Source organism: Ostrinia nubilalis, chromosome 3, assembly GCF_963855985.1.
Source record: "Ostrinia nubilalis chromosome 3, ilOstNubi1.1, whole genome shotgun sequence".
NCBI lineage: Eukaryota > Metazoa > Arthropoda > Insecta > Lepidoptera > Crambidae > Ostrinia > Ostrinia nubilalis.
In genome coordinates this window covers 1546439-1562420 of record NC_087090.1, presented here as the reverse complement: position 1 = coordinate 1562420, position 15982 = coordinate 1546439, and the positions used below count along the sequence as shown (strand labels likewise).

At 36.9% G+C, this 15982-nt stretch overlaps 1 protein-coding gene across 1 annotated transcript; it reads left to right on the top strand.

The window, feature by feature from the left end:
• Positions 1-3928: 3928 nt before the first annotated feature.
• On the top strand, positions 3929-15460 carry LOC135088114 (TBC1 domain family member 20). The gene is made up of 10 exons (XM_063982999.1): positions 3929-4153; positions 4312-4440; positions 4599-4705; positions 4799-4936; positions 7770-7972; positions 9165-9388; positions 9571-9680; positions 10367-10476; positions 11122-11328; positions 15389-15460. The coding sequence occupies exons 1-10, from the start codon at positions 4003-4005 to the stop codon at positions 15417-15419; spliced, it is 1410 nt and encodes a 469-aa protein (XP_063839069.1). The 5' UTR covers positions 3929-4002; the 3' UTR covers positions 15420-15460.
• Positions 15461-15982: the final 522 nt, after the last annotated feature.

Genomic DNA, 15982 nt, shown 5'->3' with positions numbered 1-15982 from the left:
ACGGGCAGAAGTAGAGGCGCAGGAACCGCGCCATCTTGGACTTCCTCGTCGTCTTCGAGTAGTCGCTGTCTTGCGAGCTGAAGTACTGCTCATCCTCGTGGCTGCACATGGCGTCTGCCCGCCCATCCAGCTCCGCCGTCAGCGCCTCACACTTCTCCTCCTCAACCAACAAGTTCTTCTCAAGGTCGCGGCTGTGCTGATGCTCCCATGACGTCAGCGGCAGCAGGTACTCCTCGACGTTCATGCTGTGCTTCGAAGGACTCTGCGACTGCAATATCAGAGTCGCAAGATTCACCATCGAAGAACTGTCCGGTTGATGCAAGCCGTCTCCCAAAATGACATTTCCGACGTTCTCCTTCAAATTGCTGCTCGTCAAGCAGAGCTTCATTCTCAAAACGGTTATGTCCGAATCGCTGGGCCACGATATCACATCCGGCAGAGGACTCTTCGCTCGTTTTGACTTCAGCTTCTTCAATTTCTTATGTATGGACTTCTCGATCGAAAGGCCCGATTCTAAGCTCTTAGCTAAATTCGTGGATCCAGTGCTGTTACTCTCTGAAGGCAGGTTAAAGGCCACCTGACGGACACTGAAATTGCCTTTAGCTTTTTGTATATCAATAATGTCCTCAATTTTCCTAATATTCTCATCTTGGGGAGGAACACTCAGATCCATGATTAATTGTTTTTAAGGGGATTTATTATTTTAGGAATTTTTATTCATTGAAATTAATATTTTTATTCAAGCAGGCTGTTTTCTGACATTAATTACTCAATTAGACTCATGTCAAAGTAAACCTTATCGGTAAAGAGTTTCTAAAGCTTTAATTCCGTATTTATAGCCTGACCAGGAACATAAAAACCCTGGCATAGAGGCGCGTCAATTGCATTTGATAGTGCAACACTGAGTATAGTCGTACCTGTGTTAAATTAATAGGCTAACTTTATGTATCGGGATTCAGGATTACGGGCTAATTTAATATTGTCATAAATTAACGAAAAAATATTATTATAGGTAACCTGGTTTAAATAAATTAAATGAAACCCTCAATCTAGCTAGTAGGACTTATTTTGTTATTCATCAATAATCAAATTCAGAACTTGAATATTCAACTGCAATGTCTGCTGCTCATGAACGCTTCAAACTCGGTACTTCTTTCCCAATTCCATAAAATTCAACACTTACGAAGTGACAAAAAACTTTAAAATAGGTAGTTGAAATAAACCACAGCTCATTTTCATAGTGGACTGTACTATACGATAAACATGTCAGTCAATTTGACAACCTTTGTCGGAAACATTATTCAATGAAAATATTGTCCGAACCCTTAGTATTTTTCTTCGACAAATACTTTAACACATTGTGAACCACTTTTCTTTCACGACTATAAAAAGATTTTAGCAATTTAATTCACAAAATCAATTGCGCACATTTAAAATAAAGTTTGTTTACACTTTGACAGCAATAGACTGACATGCAAGGAAGGTGACATGTCAATGAAGTTTTCAGTTACTGTTGCCATTAAAAGAAATTAGTACCATTAGTTTTCCGCAACATGGCGAGGGTTTTTATGTTCCTGGTCAGGCTATACAAGTACTTATTTAAAAAAATATTGTTTGGGATCCGTAATATGCAGATACTTTCTATCTTTGGTTGAGGTTCTAAGTTAGCTGATAGTAAACTACATTCAGCTTTAAGTCCGCCTTTGTATTGATTTGCGTAGCCGTATGTTTAAAAGCTGCGTAAAATGGAACTACGTCCGTTCAAAAATATGAAACTCTGACACTGCACTGCATCCCAGGGTGCGGAAACTTCCATACAACGGTCATCGAAGTGAAACTTGCTTCCAAACAGCGACATCGGTGAATAAATTCAAATACTTTTTAACTACCCTAAAACGCTCTAGATGTCGCTGCTCCTGTTTCCTTCATATTTTCATTTTTTTCTTAATTAAAATATATTTGAGAATATTGTTAATTACAATGTGAAAACTTTTTTTAAATGAAATTAATTTGTTTTAATTTAAAACTGAACGGTGACATTTTTTGTTACAATTTAAATAATAGAGTGTTAGAAATTACTATTTAACATATGGCAACTTTGTTTTTCCTCCAAAATGGCCGGTGTTGTTTTTGTTATGTTAAATGCATTCTTGTTTTCTTAGCCATCATTTAAGTGTTCTGTGGCCCTATAAAGTATTGAAGTCGTCGAGTCAAATTCAAGTTCATTCCTTCGTACCTGCTGCTGTTCTGGTTCATCGGAGTTTTGTTCGTTCCTTCGTGAATCGCGAAGAAACTTTCTGTTATGTTCACAAGTGATCTGAGTTTTCTCAATGTGCAAATGCTTTTTTAGTGTTGTTGAAAACTTTGCGAAAAGACGCTTTTGGTGTATAATATTATGTGTGTTCATAAATAAAGTAAAATTATTAAATTCAAAAGTTTTTGTTTACTTATTTGCATTTCCATGTGCAATGTAGAATTTTTCCAAATTCATTGTTTTGAAAATAATGCAATACGTACACCATAAAGATAAATATTTTCAAAATAATGGATTTGAAAAAATTCTACATTGTACATCATAAAAACAATAATTCTTTGAAGGTTATGAGGGCCTATGTGTGCGTGAACTGTGTGTATGTGTGCGTGGACTTTATGTATGTATGTGTGCGTGTACTATGTATGTATGTGAGCGTTACGTACGTAGGTTAACCCTTAACACCACTCGTGGGGGACCTAGCTCCCCCACCGCCTACTTTTTTGCAAATAAAATTATTATTTAAAATGCGACGCGGTTGCGGTCCGGTGTATTCCCAGTGATGCCCGAGAGCTAGCAGGGGACGGACGTGTGCGCTGTTCACGTTTGTGGTTTGTGAGGTACATGCCGTTGCGGGACCTAAGTCCCCCACGAGTGTAGTTATGTAGGTATTTTTCCATATTAGATTTTTTATAAATTTGTATTTTTCATTGGTTTTGCTGCAATATGGCTAAATATTTGAATCCCCAGCAGATGTGTTGACTTACCTGAAGATCTACCAACACAAGGACCTAGTCAAAATAAAAAAAAAGAAAGAAATCTAGGTGTCATGTGCCCACGAAGTAAAGATAGCAATACTCCCAGAGTTTGCTCCAAATGTATGAAAAATGTCTGTCAAAATATATACCAAATGTCAGCAATAAGTTTATTTTAGATTATAATCATAATGTTGAGACTAATTATTATTGAGACTGCTAAGACATTTTTAGAATAAGATAAAAAAATATGGGCCAACTATTCCTATTGTGATTTTTCAAGTTCTTAAACTTATTGAAAAGTTTATGTTTGTTTTTGTTCATAGGTATATTGGTTTATTAGAAAAAAGTTTTTTTTTGTTTTGATATTCTAATTTTCAATATTATTTGGGGTTGTGAAGAAAACACTATAAATGTAACTAGTTTTTTGGTAACTTTTTTGTTTGTAGCTAGAAATAATATTTTTTTTATGTTTAAAATACGATTTAACCTGTTTTTTCACTTAAATATATGTTTCTTGTTTATTTTATGAAAAAATATCCTAAGATATGTCATACTAAATTACTTAAATATTGAATACAAATAGTGGGGACTTAGGTCCCCCACGAGTGTAGATGTGTAAGCTGAAAATACCAAGTGGTGTTAAGGGTTAAGTACAGGGAATTTAACACCAGGCTGTCAATTAGTAGGTTCAAAAATTTGACAGAGAGGGTTCTCTATTTCCTATGTATTACTTTTCTCTATGCTGCATCCGAGATGTTGGATAAATTATATTTTGATATTGTTGTCATTTTCAATAATTTTATTTTAAATACGAGCTCCATTTATTTATCCTAAATTAATCACTCTACTTTTTCGCACACAAAATAGAAGTCACTTTGTAAATGTAATACATTTCTGAACGACACACTTCAAACGAAATGTCAAATTGTCGTCACGTCAGAAGTCAGAAAAATGGTGTAATGTTTTCGCTCGATTAAATTTTAACTTTCTACGATGGAGTCTAATTTAATAGACACCGATGTCGGTGATAAGTGTAATTTAAATGGTGATTGTTCATCTCCGCCGAAAAAGCCAGCTTTCAACATGAACCACGCCAAAAATATCGATGACATTTCTACGCCTTCCGAATTGAAATTCGATCAAGGTATTGTAAACAATTACTTACATTTAAGATTTAATTACTTCCTGGTTAGAGTCCACAAGTTTATGTTCTACTTTCATATTCATACTTCGAAAGTTAATTAAATTTGTTGCACAAAAGTTAAATGTAACGTAACAATGCTGTGTTGTCACTGTGTGCAGAGTTTAACTTCGAGGACCCTGACATCACTGAGAAGAGAAGAGGGATAGAAAAATGCCTATCAGATCCGGATTCAGTTAATTTAGAAGAATGGCAGAACTTGGCCAAAAGCAAAGGAGGTTTAATAAGTGGTGAGTGTTGTTGCTTGCACTCTTTTTGTTTACCTCATGAATATGGTGACTAAGTGCTATTTATAAAGATAATAAATTACAGCGTTTGTGAAATAATTACGTTATGTTTGTACAAACAATTTCCAGAGTTGATATTGAAACGGTTTTCTTGTTTGCAGATGATTACAGGAAAACAATATGGCCATTATTAGTTGGAGTGACAAAAGAAGAAATGACAGATCCACCGTCCCTGGATGAACTATCGACACATCCAGAGTATAATCAGGTGGGTTCTTATCTTAACATATTTCACAAAAATAATACTTAATTTGTTTTTAAAATAACTACTTATTAACTTTGAATTGACATATTCTTCTAGGTGGTGTTAGACGTGAACAGATCTCTGAAAAGGTTTCCACCTGGTATCCCCTACGAACAACGTGTGGCGTTACAGGACCAACTCACAGTACTTATTCTTCGGGTTATCATAAAGTACCCTCATTTAAAATACTATCAGGTGAGGACACAATATTTTCTATTTATAGATAAATGCTGTCATATCAGTAAGCCAGGATTTCAGCTATTATGTTTACTGACATAATCAATTATTAAAATAACACTGCACAACAAAATCGAACTTTTTTTTTGTTGCATGAGATTTTTCACTTGTTGTTTACTAATTTAGGCTCGCTGATTTTAAATATACCCTCAGATTTTTTCTAGCAGCTCTAGTTTATGAGATACAGGTACCCTCTTAAAATGTACTCTCCATTTGACTGCTGATATCGCTATCGTCAACGTCTTACTAGTTTCTGTTTCTTTTTTTGCAATGACTTCGTCTAGAAGGACCTGTGTAAACAATCCAAATAGAATTTTCACATTTGTGGCAGATATACATTAAAAAAAACCTGTTTAAATGTGTCAGACTTCGTGAAAAATGCCCATTTGGAGTACTTTCAACGGCTGTTGGAAACAAATAACAAGCCCTGGATACCGAATATAGTGTGTAAAACGTGTGTGGAGTCTTTACGATTATGGAAAAATAACAAGAGGGATCCCTTGAACCTTATTAGTCCTATGATTTGGCGGGAACCGTCAACCCACCACGACGACTGTTATTTCTGCGTTGTAAACATAACAGGAATTAACCGCTCAAATCATTCTAAGTGGGTTTATTCTAATATGCCGTTAGTTACTAGACCTGTCCTGCGTTCAACTGATACACTAAAACCCCAACCATGTACATCTCAGGTACTGTACTTACAGTACGTCCGCATGAAAATGTTCAACGAATGGATCGTTACGAAAATTGAGTGTTGAGAAGTTAAAATGTGAAATTTTCGATGGACCACAACTTAAAATATTAATAAACGATGTAAATTTTACTGAAAGTATGACAAACGCTAAAAAAAATGCCTGGAATGAGTTTGTTTGGTTCGTAAAAAACTTTTTGGGAAATAAGTAGTCCGTCAATTTTCCTGACCACGTCAATCAGTTAGTACTATACTTTCAGCAACTTGAATACAACATGAGCATTAAGATGTATCTCCTTCATAGCCACCTTGATCGAATTCCTGAAAATCTTGGAGATTTAAGCGAGGAGCAGTGAGAACGGTTTCATCAGGATATTTGCGCCATAGAAGAGCGGTACCAGGGCTATTGGAGTGAAAATATGATGGCTGAATACTGTTGGATTATCCAGAATAGTAGTAGCACTCGAACTCATTAAAAAAAGTCACATAAAAGAAAGTTTTGTTCTAATTACATAGTTAAAGAAATTGTTATATGACAGGAAACCATGTTTTTTTGATAAAAATAGCTACTCTTCACATCTCAAAAAGTAGAGCTGCTAGCGAAAATCTGAGTACAGATTTGGAATCAGGGTAAAAAAAGCAACTAGATCCATAAAAAACATTCCATGCAACAAAAATGCTGTTGTGCAGTGTAATACTTTGTTACAAATTTTTTTGTTGTCTTTCTACAAAAAGTTAATACATTAATTTTGGTTCAGCTATTTAATGATAATGACATGTACGGTTACTTCAGTTGTTTACAGTTTTAGTAATTTATCAACTGACCACATTGGTTAAGCTACTGCACACACACAACTTCGTATTGCCCCTTATCTTAATTAAAAGTTGACACCAATGTTCTTGTCCATTTTGCTTGTTAGCAATCAATATGAACTACCTTTTGCATAGGTACTAACAAATAAGGAAATAACTGATAATTTATTGAATTTAAAGTTCTCATTCTGTAAATCTACAAAAGAGATAAAGTTTTATTCAACTTATTTTAATAAAAAAATAATAAGAGAACCACTACACACAGTGAATTGTTCAAAAGTCAATGACCAAATGTAATTAAAGTAATATGTCAAGGATTGACATATAGATTATCTTGTGGTCTTACTGTGTTTTATGCCTTATTTCAATTACAACTACTTTTTATTGTAACACAAAAGAACACTGTGGACAGCTTGCAGAAAAGCATGACATTATGATCTGCTTAGGGTGTTTGTTTATGCATATTTTTATAACTGAATTGTGTAATCAGTAGTAAATTGTGCACTGTACATGATTTGAAATGTTTTTGAAGTAAAAATGATACTAAACAACAACATGTGTAGATGTTACCGTCCCACTTGCCCTTATCTGCGTGCGTGTGCAAGGCTACCTACCTACTAGGGCATTGGTTCCCAAACTTATTTGAGACGCGCCCCCTTTCGACCATAAAAAAATTCCGCGCCCCCTTTAAATTCATCTCCTCCAGTCAAGATTATTTATTGGTCGTATCGTGCAGTCTGGAATGCATTCTTTCAGCGGTCGCAGGTTTTTTATACTTAAGTACACAGGTGGCTCGCGCCCCCCTTTAAGGCTAAGAACTCATGGCGCGATTATCACCCGCGCCCGCGGCGGTTGCGGGCCCGCAGCTTCTGTAGAATGCAGATACTGAATATGTAAAAACTAATGCATAACTCACGACGTGGTTTGCGCCCGCGCGCTCTGCGATCGATCGGCGGGCGACCATTTTGTACCAGTGACTTAGCGAGACGCGATTTTTACCCGCGCCGTGAGTTCTTAGCCTAACCGCACAAATAACCGCTTCCGTGAGTTTTGAAATAAAACAGCAATTAAACAACCACAACCGCGAAAATCGCGCCGTGAGTTCTTAGCCTAGAGGTCTTTGCGCCTCCCCTGGGGGTGCGCCCCCCACTTTGGGAACCAATGTACGGATGACAGCACATCAAGCTAAACACAGTGGGGTCTTATCTGGTTGTAATACGGGCTATTTTGCAACAAAAATGCTGTCGACTGTACTAGGGCATGAACATGTTTGTGTATGCGCAGGGCTACCACGACGTGGCGATCACGTTACTCCTGGTTTGCGGGTCGGTGTCGTCGTTCCCGATGCTGTGCCGGCTGTCGCACGGCCCGCGCGCGCCGCTCGCGCCTTTCATGCAGACTACTATGCAGCCCACGCAGCACCTGCTCAATTACATGCTGCCCGTGCTGATGAGAGCTGATCGCGACGCTGCGGATTGCCTTGACAAGTGAGCTATACTATGTTGTCACAGCCCATCTAGTCAAAATACTGAGATTTGTATACAGTTTCCTTTAATACCAGTCAAGGATAGATCTTTCGTAAAAACCAGCACCTGCTCAACTACATGCTTCCCGTGCTGATGAGAGCTGATCGCGACGCTGCGGATTGCCTTGACAAGTGAGCTATACTGTGTTGTTACTGCCCATCAAGTAGACAAAATGCTGAGATTCGTATACAGTTTCCTTTAATACCAATCAAGGATAGATCTTTCGTAAAAACCAGCACCTGCTCAACTACATGCTTCCCGTGCTGATGAGAGCTGATCGCGACGCTGCGGATTGCCTTGACAAGTGAGCTATACTGTGTTGTTACTGCCCATCAAGTAGACAAAATGCTGAGATTCGTATACAGTTTCCTTTAATACCAATCAAGGATAGATCTTTCGTAAAAACCAGCACCTGCTCAACTACATGCTTCCCGTGCTGATGAGAGCTGATCGCGACGCTGCGGATTGCCTTGACAAGTGAGCTATACTGTGTTGTTACTGCCCATCAAGTAGACAAAATGCTGAGATTCGTATACAGTTTCCTTTAATACCAATCAAGGATAGATCTTTCGTAAAAACCAGCACCTGCTAAACTACATGCTGCCCATACTGATGAGAGCTGACCGTGACGCTGCGGACTGCCTTGACAAGTGAGCTATACTGTGTTGTTACGGCCCATCAAGTCAAAATACTGATTTTCATATACAGTTATTCTGTGATCCCCCTTCGGATCATACCTTTAAAACCAATCAAGGATAGATCTATACAGATATTATTGTAACATCTAATTTTACGTGTTTTTAATAACTTATTTTGTTTGGATTGTCATGAATTTCTATAGAATCGTTATGCAATTTTTGATTCAACATTCTTAAAATTGAAAATCCATTAGTGACTTGCTTATTTCTTACGCATAATATCGCTTTGTAAAAGATCATGTTTCTGTAGAAACATGAAGCAATTACAAGTTGATTCAACAAAGTCATTCTAATGCAGTCTACCTACACACCAAACCGCCGACCCGCCGACATAAGTCGTCTACTTTTGACATGTTTAATTTGAAATGTAACTGCCAACATCAAGCCGTTTGTGCTGTCAACGGGCTTGGTGCATCCTTAAAAGCCTGTTTCTGACGTGCAATATAACTCCACAGAGCGCAAGTGGGCACGATGTTCGCCCTCCCATGGTACCTGACATGGTTCGGGCACAGCCTCAACCGTTACTCCGACGTCGTGCGTCTGTACGATTACTTCCTCTGCGCGCCGCCATTGTTCCCCGTCTACGTCACCGCCGCCATCGTGGCTTACCGAGGGGACGAGGTGCGCGCGTGTGAGTGCGACATGGCCATGCTGCACTGTCTGCTGTCTAGGGTGAGTTGTGACAGATTTCTTGTAAAGTAGGTCTTCTCTAGGCGATAACCCTGTTCCCGTCTACGTCACCGCCGCCATAGTGGCGTATCGAGGGGACGAGGTGCGCGCGTGTGAGTGCGACATGGCTCTGCACTGCCTGCTGTCTAGGGTGAGTTGTGACAGATTTCTTGTAAAGTAGGTCTTCTCTAGGCGATAACCCTGTTCCCGTCTACGTCACCGCCGCCATAGTGGCGTATCGAGGGGACGAGGTGCGCGCGTGTGAGTGCGACATGGCCATGCTGCACTGTCTGCTGTCTAGGGTGAGTTTGGGATGTGTCCACTAAATAAATACGTCGACGTTTATCCATTGCTCTGCTTAGATCGTTTGTTCGTTCGTTTCAGCCAAAAGACGTCCACTGCTGGACAAAGGCCCCCCAAAGATATCCACAAAAACCGGTCCTGCGCCGCTCGCATCCAGGCTTAGATATTTTTTTGTAAAGCTAATCGTTTTTCTGATTTTTTTAGATGCATAGTCTCTTGCCCTGGTAATGCCCAAGGTCTATCTATCTTTTGTAGTTGTGTTTATATCAACTTGCTAAAGAATGAGTATCCACAATGGTAACCAATATTTTTGAATTTCATCTATGAAAAGAGACGACAGAATACAACGGATAGATGGATAGTCTGCGAGATAATGTGTTAACTCCCTTTGAATTGATATAAACCTAAACGAATTTGATACATCGATGTGTCATCAATGAGATATTCAATCCCTAGTTTGTGGTTTGAAACAGACAATGTTTGTGTGTTGTGTACCTATGAAACAGCTACAAAATAACGATAAACAACTGACGAGTTTGTTGATTCTCTGCAAATAGTGGATATTTTAGACGCATGGTAAAATGCGTGATCGGCGCCTAAACAAAATTTTAGGTGACGCTTTCCTAAGCTTGATTGAAATTCAAAGTACTGTGGCAGTTAATAATATCCTTGTTCACTTTTTCAGTTACCAGATGACTTGCCCTTCGAAGACATTCTGGTGACGGCCAAGAAACTGTACGAAGAAAACGACCCAGTTGATCTCGAGCCAGAGGTGGCCGCGCTGGAAAGGAGAGAGTGAGTTCAAATACAATTACCATTTGTGCTAGATAACATTCACAATTCGATCCGAGACTAATATGTTTTGCTTTGTTGATTTTCTGCTAATTTTAAGTCGATAAAATATAATGAAGCGATAAGTTATAATTTGTTGGAAAGATTCAATGAATGGTTAAAGGTTATTTATAGACGGTATTATTGTAGATTATGAATTTCGAATGGAATATTTTCTTATCAGTTAAAGTTTTTAATTAACTGCAAAATTAGATTTTAAGTGGGCAACTTTAAAAATCACGAACAAGTCCTTTGCCTTGTATTTGAGAATTTCGTTTTGGCTCTTACCAAGTACATTTTATAACTGGCAACTTCAACTACTCTATTTAAAGCTATGATGTCCTTTGAACTGTAAAAAATGAGGGTTTTCGCGATTGAAAAATCCGCCAGATGGCAACACGTAGACGCGAGGTCCAAATGCTGCATGATTGGTGGATTTTGACATATCTGTCAATGTCACGTCAAAAATAACCAATCATGCAGCATTTGGACCTCACGTCTACGTATTGCCATCTGGTGGATTTTTCAATCGCGAAAACCCTCATTGAACAAAGAATCAATCTAAAGAAGAATCTTTTAATCAATACCTACATACTACTGCTTTAACAGAGAGGAGCAACGCCGCCTAGAGGAGGAGCGTCTAAAGCGTCGTCAGGCTGCCGTGCGCGCGCGCAACAATCCATCGCTCACTACACGCCTGTCGCGGCGCCTCGCCCGTGCTCTGCCCGCGCTCGCGTCGCGGCGAACTCTGCTCGCGACCGCGACCGTGCTGCTCGGCGTCTACGTGTACTACCGCCCCGATCTCCTCTTCAACAGGTAACGCCACGCGTATCAGTTTGTCTTCTTCCGCTATTAGCGTGCTGAGTTGGCGAGGGGCGGTGTGGGTGCTGGTGGTGAAACGTGTAGCGTGAAGGTAACGTGATGTGGCAGGAATAACAATTTGTGACGGGACATATACAGGGATTGCAATACAAAATCTACTTTCAATCACTTTAGTAAAATCGTATGTGTTACAAAATAAATCACTAATTAAATTTTGTAACACATACGACACATCGTACCATCTGATAATTCTAACATAACCACCTGAAATGCTAAAGGTGGTCTTAAAGCCATTTAATATTTTACTGGAATAAACCACCCTGTATATGGCTTATGTACCTTGCCACTGATGTTACCTTTGTGAACCACTCAATATCGCATTTACACCGAACTCCTCGCCACTCGCCAAATGCGCCCAGAATCATGTTCGAGGTGTCCCTGCCTTTGTTGTAGTGGCTGCTTTTGTAACCTAACTTACTGTCAAACGGGTATAGGGTATGTTTACTAACAGTCATAATATAACCACTATTTGACGCAGGAATTGCAGTCAGTTTTACTGTATTTTATTTCAAAAATAAACACATGTCTAAATTATTTTTAACTGCAATTTCTGTGTCAATAGCTGGAGTTATAGAATACCATCTTTTGTACTTACTAATTTATAGTTCCTTTATTATCAATGTAATTTTAAACTGGCCTAAAACTGATTCCTAAACGGCTTCTTACCTAACCGCACTGAGTTTGCGTTGATTGAACGAATTATCCTAATGTATTAGTGTAACGATATGACATTGCCGCTCCTAACGTTACAAAATAAATAACAGCCTTAGCAATTCATTTATTATTTTTAATATGCTATCATTCATAAATAACAATAAACTAAATTACGTTTACGAGAGTTTCTGATATTGAAACACGAATGTCTAAACTAAATTATGTGCATTGTTAGATGTTGAATGTTTTATTGGAACATGATGCTCGGGTCAGCTCGGACCATCGATCGGTCCACCAAATCGCTGGTGTGGGAAGACAAACTGATGTGTAGGAGTTAAATTATAAAATTGACTCTATTGTTAGAGATATAAGGGACGTTTTTGTGTGGTAACAGACTAGAGACTGGAAAATGAAAGTGAACAGTGACTATTTTAAGACGGATAAAATAAAGAGTGCATAATTTCAGTAGAGCAGTAATCTGCAAGATTTCATGTTTTGGTGAAGGGGTATATGCATAACTATTTGATGAAAAAAATACTCTAGATAGTATTAAATTGTATCTTTCTTCTGACGTCACAAAGTTGTAATTGCTGATTGTTCTAAGTTTATTAAAAAATCCATGTTAAATGACTCGGCGATTGGTTAAAAAATGTCAAAGAACTTGCATATACCCAAACAACAAAAGTAAAGAATGAAATTGGCACGCTTTTTACAAATAATTAACAAAATGAAATGTTCTTGTTAATCTGTGCTTTATCGGATCCTAGTGTTCGAATGTATAATGCAATTTCTAATAATGATAGGGTAGGATACTTAATAAAATATTATCGAGAATACCTCGTCTCAGAGAAGGGAGTGAAGAGGTCCAACGTCGCAATTCTATTTCGATTTCGGAGCAATCCTTTTCTCTTTTGCTCACTTTGGATCGGGTAGAACGAGTGAAAGAAACAGCCGAAATATCGAAATCGCTTTGCTGAACTTATGATAATTGAGGAATGATAAACGGCGGGAAATTCGAGGCTTGGACTGAGATATTTACTGGGAGCTCCGCAGAGAACACAATTGCCTTAACGAAGTATTGCTGCCAGTAAGTCTTTAGACAGCTTACAAGTTTAAGATAGATTGTTCAAGAAAATATTTATTGTACGAACTTGTTGATTAGTGTCAATTTTTGAGACATTCTCGTTATTCATACTTAATTAATTAATTAAAGGTTAACTCTAAAGATGTGTCCATTTATATTCATGGGGGACAGTGCATTAATCGTAAAATGTTGATTTGAATTCAAGATTGTCTCAAAATTAACATTTAGTATAACTTAGAGTAAGCGCACACCGTTGATTTTTAGTTGGCCGATAGTTGTGCCCGATTTTAATTTGTATGAAGAATCGGCCAAATCGAATTGGCGTAGTGTGCGCACTCCCATACATGCCCATACTGATCAACTGCCCGACTAAACTATCGGCCGACGAAAAATCAACGGTGTGCGCCTACTCTTAGTTGTGACTTAAACATAGGGTAGGCGCAATAAGTGATAATGGATGCTATTGTAGGGTAGACGACCCTGGCCAACAAGACAGAAACAAAAAATAGTTTGTAAATAGATATAACCATGAACACCTCACATTACTACGATTATATTAGACTGGGTTACAAATGTGAGGTTATTATTTATTGTAGTTTATGTGAAAATCCAAATATTCCTTTATTATGAAATTGTTAAATTTGGTTATTCCAACGAATGTTTATCAAAGTAAATTATTCTCAAGTGTGTATATTGTGTTCTAGTTTTGTTGAAAATGTGATATTAATTTTGTTACTTTACCTAGTGTTTAGGATAATGTGTTAATTCATTCCTCAAAATGCGATAACTAATCATAATATTAAAAAGTAACGGATTGTGACACGCGAGTCGCGAGTGTCACTACAGCGCAACTACGAGGAAGAATTACAAAGCATTTATTAATGTAATGGATAATAACACGCACTGTTATATTGTACAGTTAAGCTATTTCACCTTTAGTTACTTACGTTAAGGTTTCAATTTGCACTATAATTTGTATTATAAACGCTCAGACTGTATTTATGGTTAAGATTAATTTTCCTTGGTTGGTAATACATGAGCTGTGTGTAAGTGTAAACTACCTGCTTTCAAGCAAATTGTTTGTTGAATGAATTAATTATGTTACAACGTTGTGATTGACAGATCTTTGAGTGTAATATACGACTGTGTTAGTTCGTATGATTAATGGTAAAAAGTTAGTAATTTATTTTGTAGAAAATAGAATCGCATCATCATCTTAATTGATATCTTTGAATTTGTTTTGAACAAATGAATATATTTTACAATGTACCCTACACGGCGGCCAATAAAACTTTCTAATTAAATATTTTAAACCTTAATATCAAAAATAATTAATACCAATATTGTGTTATTTTTATCTGTTTTAATTATTATTTTTTGTTTCTCTACTTTTTCTATGTCTATTAAGGTGCTAGAGCCTTGTTGATATAATAAAAAATTTAAATAATTAGGCATAGTATTCACGTTAGAAATTATTCTGAAAAAATGTTGGTAAATTATTTTAACACATTTTTTTATTCTAAATCAGAGTTATTTAATTTTAGTAGCTGAACCTTAAGGTGATTATAAGACTAGAGCATTTACTTGTAACAGAACAACAATGCGCTCTATGAAATGTTCTAGTCTGTACTCACTTTAGTGTGAAGGATAATAATAAAATTATCTATGAAATCTATGGGTATCTTCATAACGTGTCTCGCCTGCTACGAGGGATAGTAAAAAAGCAAATGTTTAAAGCCAAAGAATGGTTTATAAGTCCTAGAACTCGTTTTTCTTTGGAAACCCATAGATTAACTTAGAGAACAGATGAATTTATTTGTCAATTTTTATAACTCCTAACTCCACTGCATCAACGCCACAGAACAAACTGCAGTAAGTTCTGTTTCGTGTCATTTCATCGCTGCAGTGTTAAATAGTATTAATAAGCTTTATGTATTGGGGCTATTTATAACTACTATTTAAGAGACGTTTGCATGTTTGTACGTCTTTTTGTACGATGTGAACATGGCATTGAACAAACGACCGACTCGCAAATTAAATGTTTATTACGATGAAGTGTTTTAATTTAGATTTAGTTTTTCGTCTCAAAAGTTAAAATGTGTAAAAAGTTTTCGTTCACGTTGCTTTATTTTGCGTTTAGATTTTTCACATTCATTGGTGTAGGTAGTACCTATTAGGTGATGGAATACATCATACAGTATTACATACCTGTCATCAATAGTTTATTTTAACATTTGTTTTATTTATTTTTTTCAGAAATTACGATGATTCAGTCCGAGAACTGTAAAGGGGTGTTAGGAATATCAAAAATAAAGACAGGAATATAAAGGTAGATTTTTTCTTTATTACCTTATAAATAACATGCTAAAATAATTTGGCATTCATAACTTTCTAGATGATTTTTTTGAAGACAACATTTTTGAACACAATAGATATGCATTATGATAATACACACTACATAAATGGACGAAATCTGTGATTGTTGAAAAAGAATCGAATGATCAAGAGGACTAATTTCTAATCGAAAATAAATGCTTGTAAATAGCAAATAAACTTTAATTAACAGATGAAAAACAAAAATAATAATTACTTGAAATAATAAACTTTGTATTTTAAAGTGAGAGGTATTTATCACAGCCGTACAAGCTTAAGTGTCTCTACCAATAAAGATACAATCAGATGAGTAAAATTTTCTACTTATTAATTAAAATATTTGTTTGGTAACCTAATTCCTAAAATTAAAATAAGAGAGCAATTAAGTATTCAACATTAACTGGGTCTTTAATATTAAAGCTGACATGACAGAGAGTGAAATATGTTCAAGCGAAAATCGTTGAATCCACATTTACC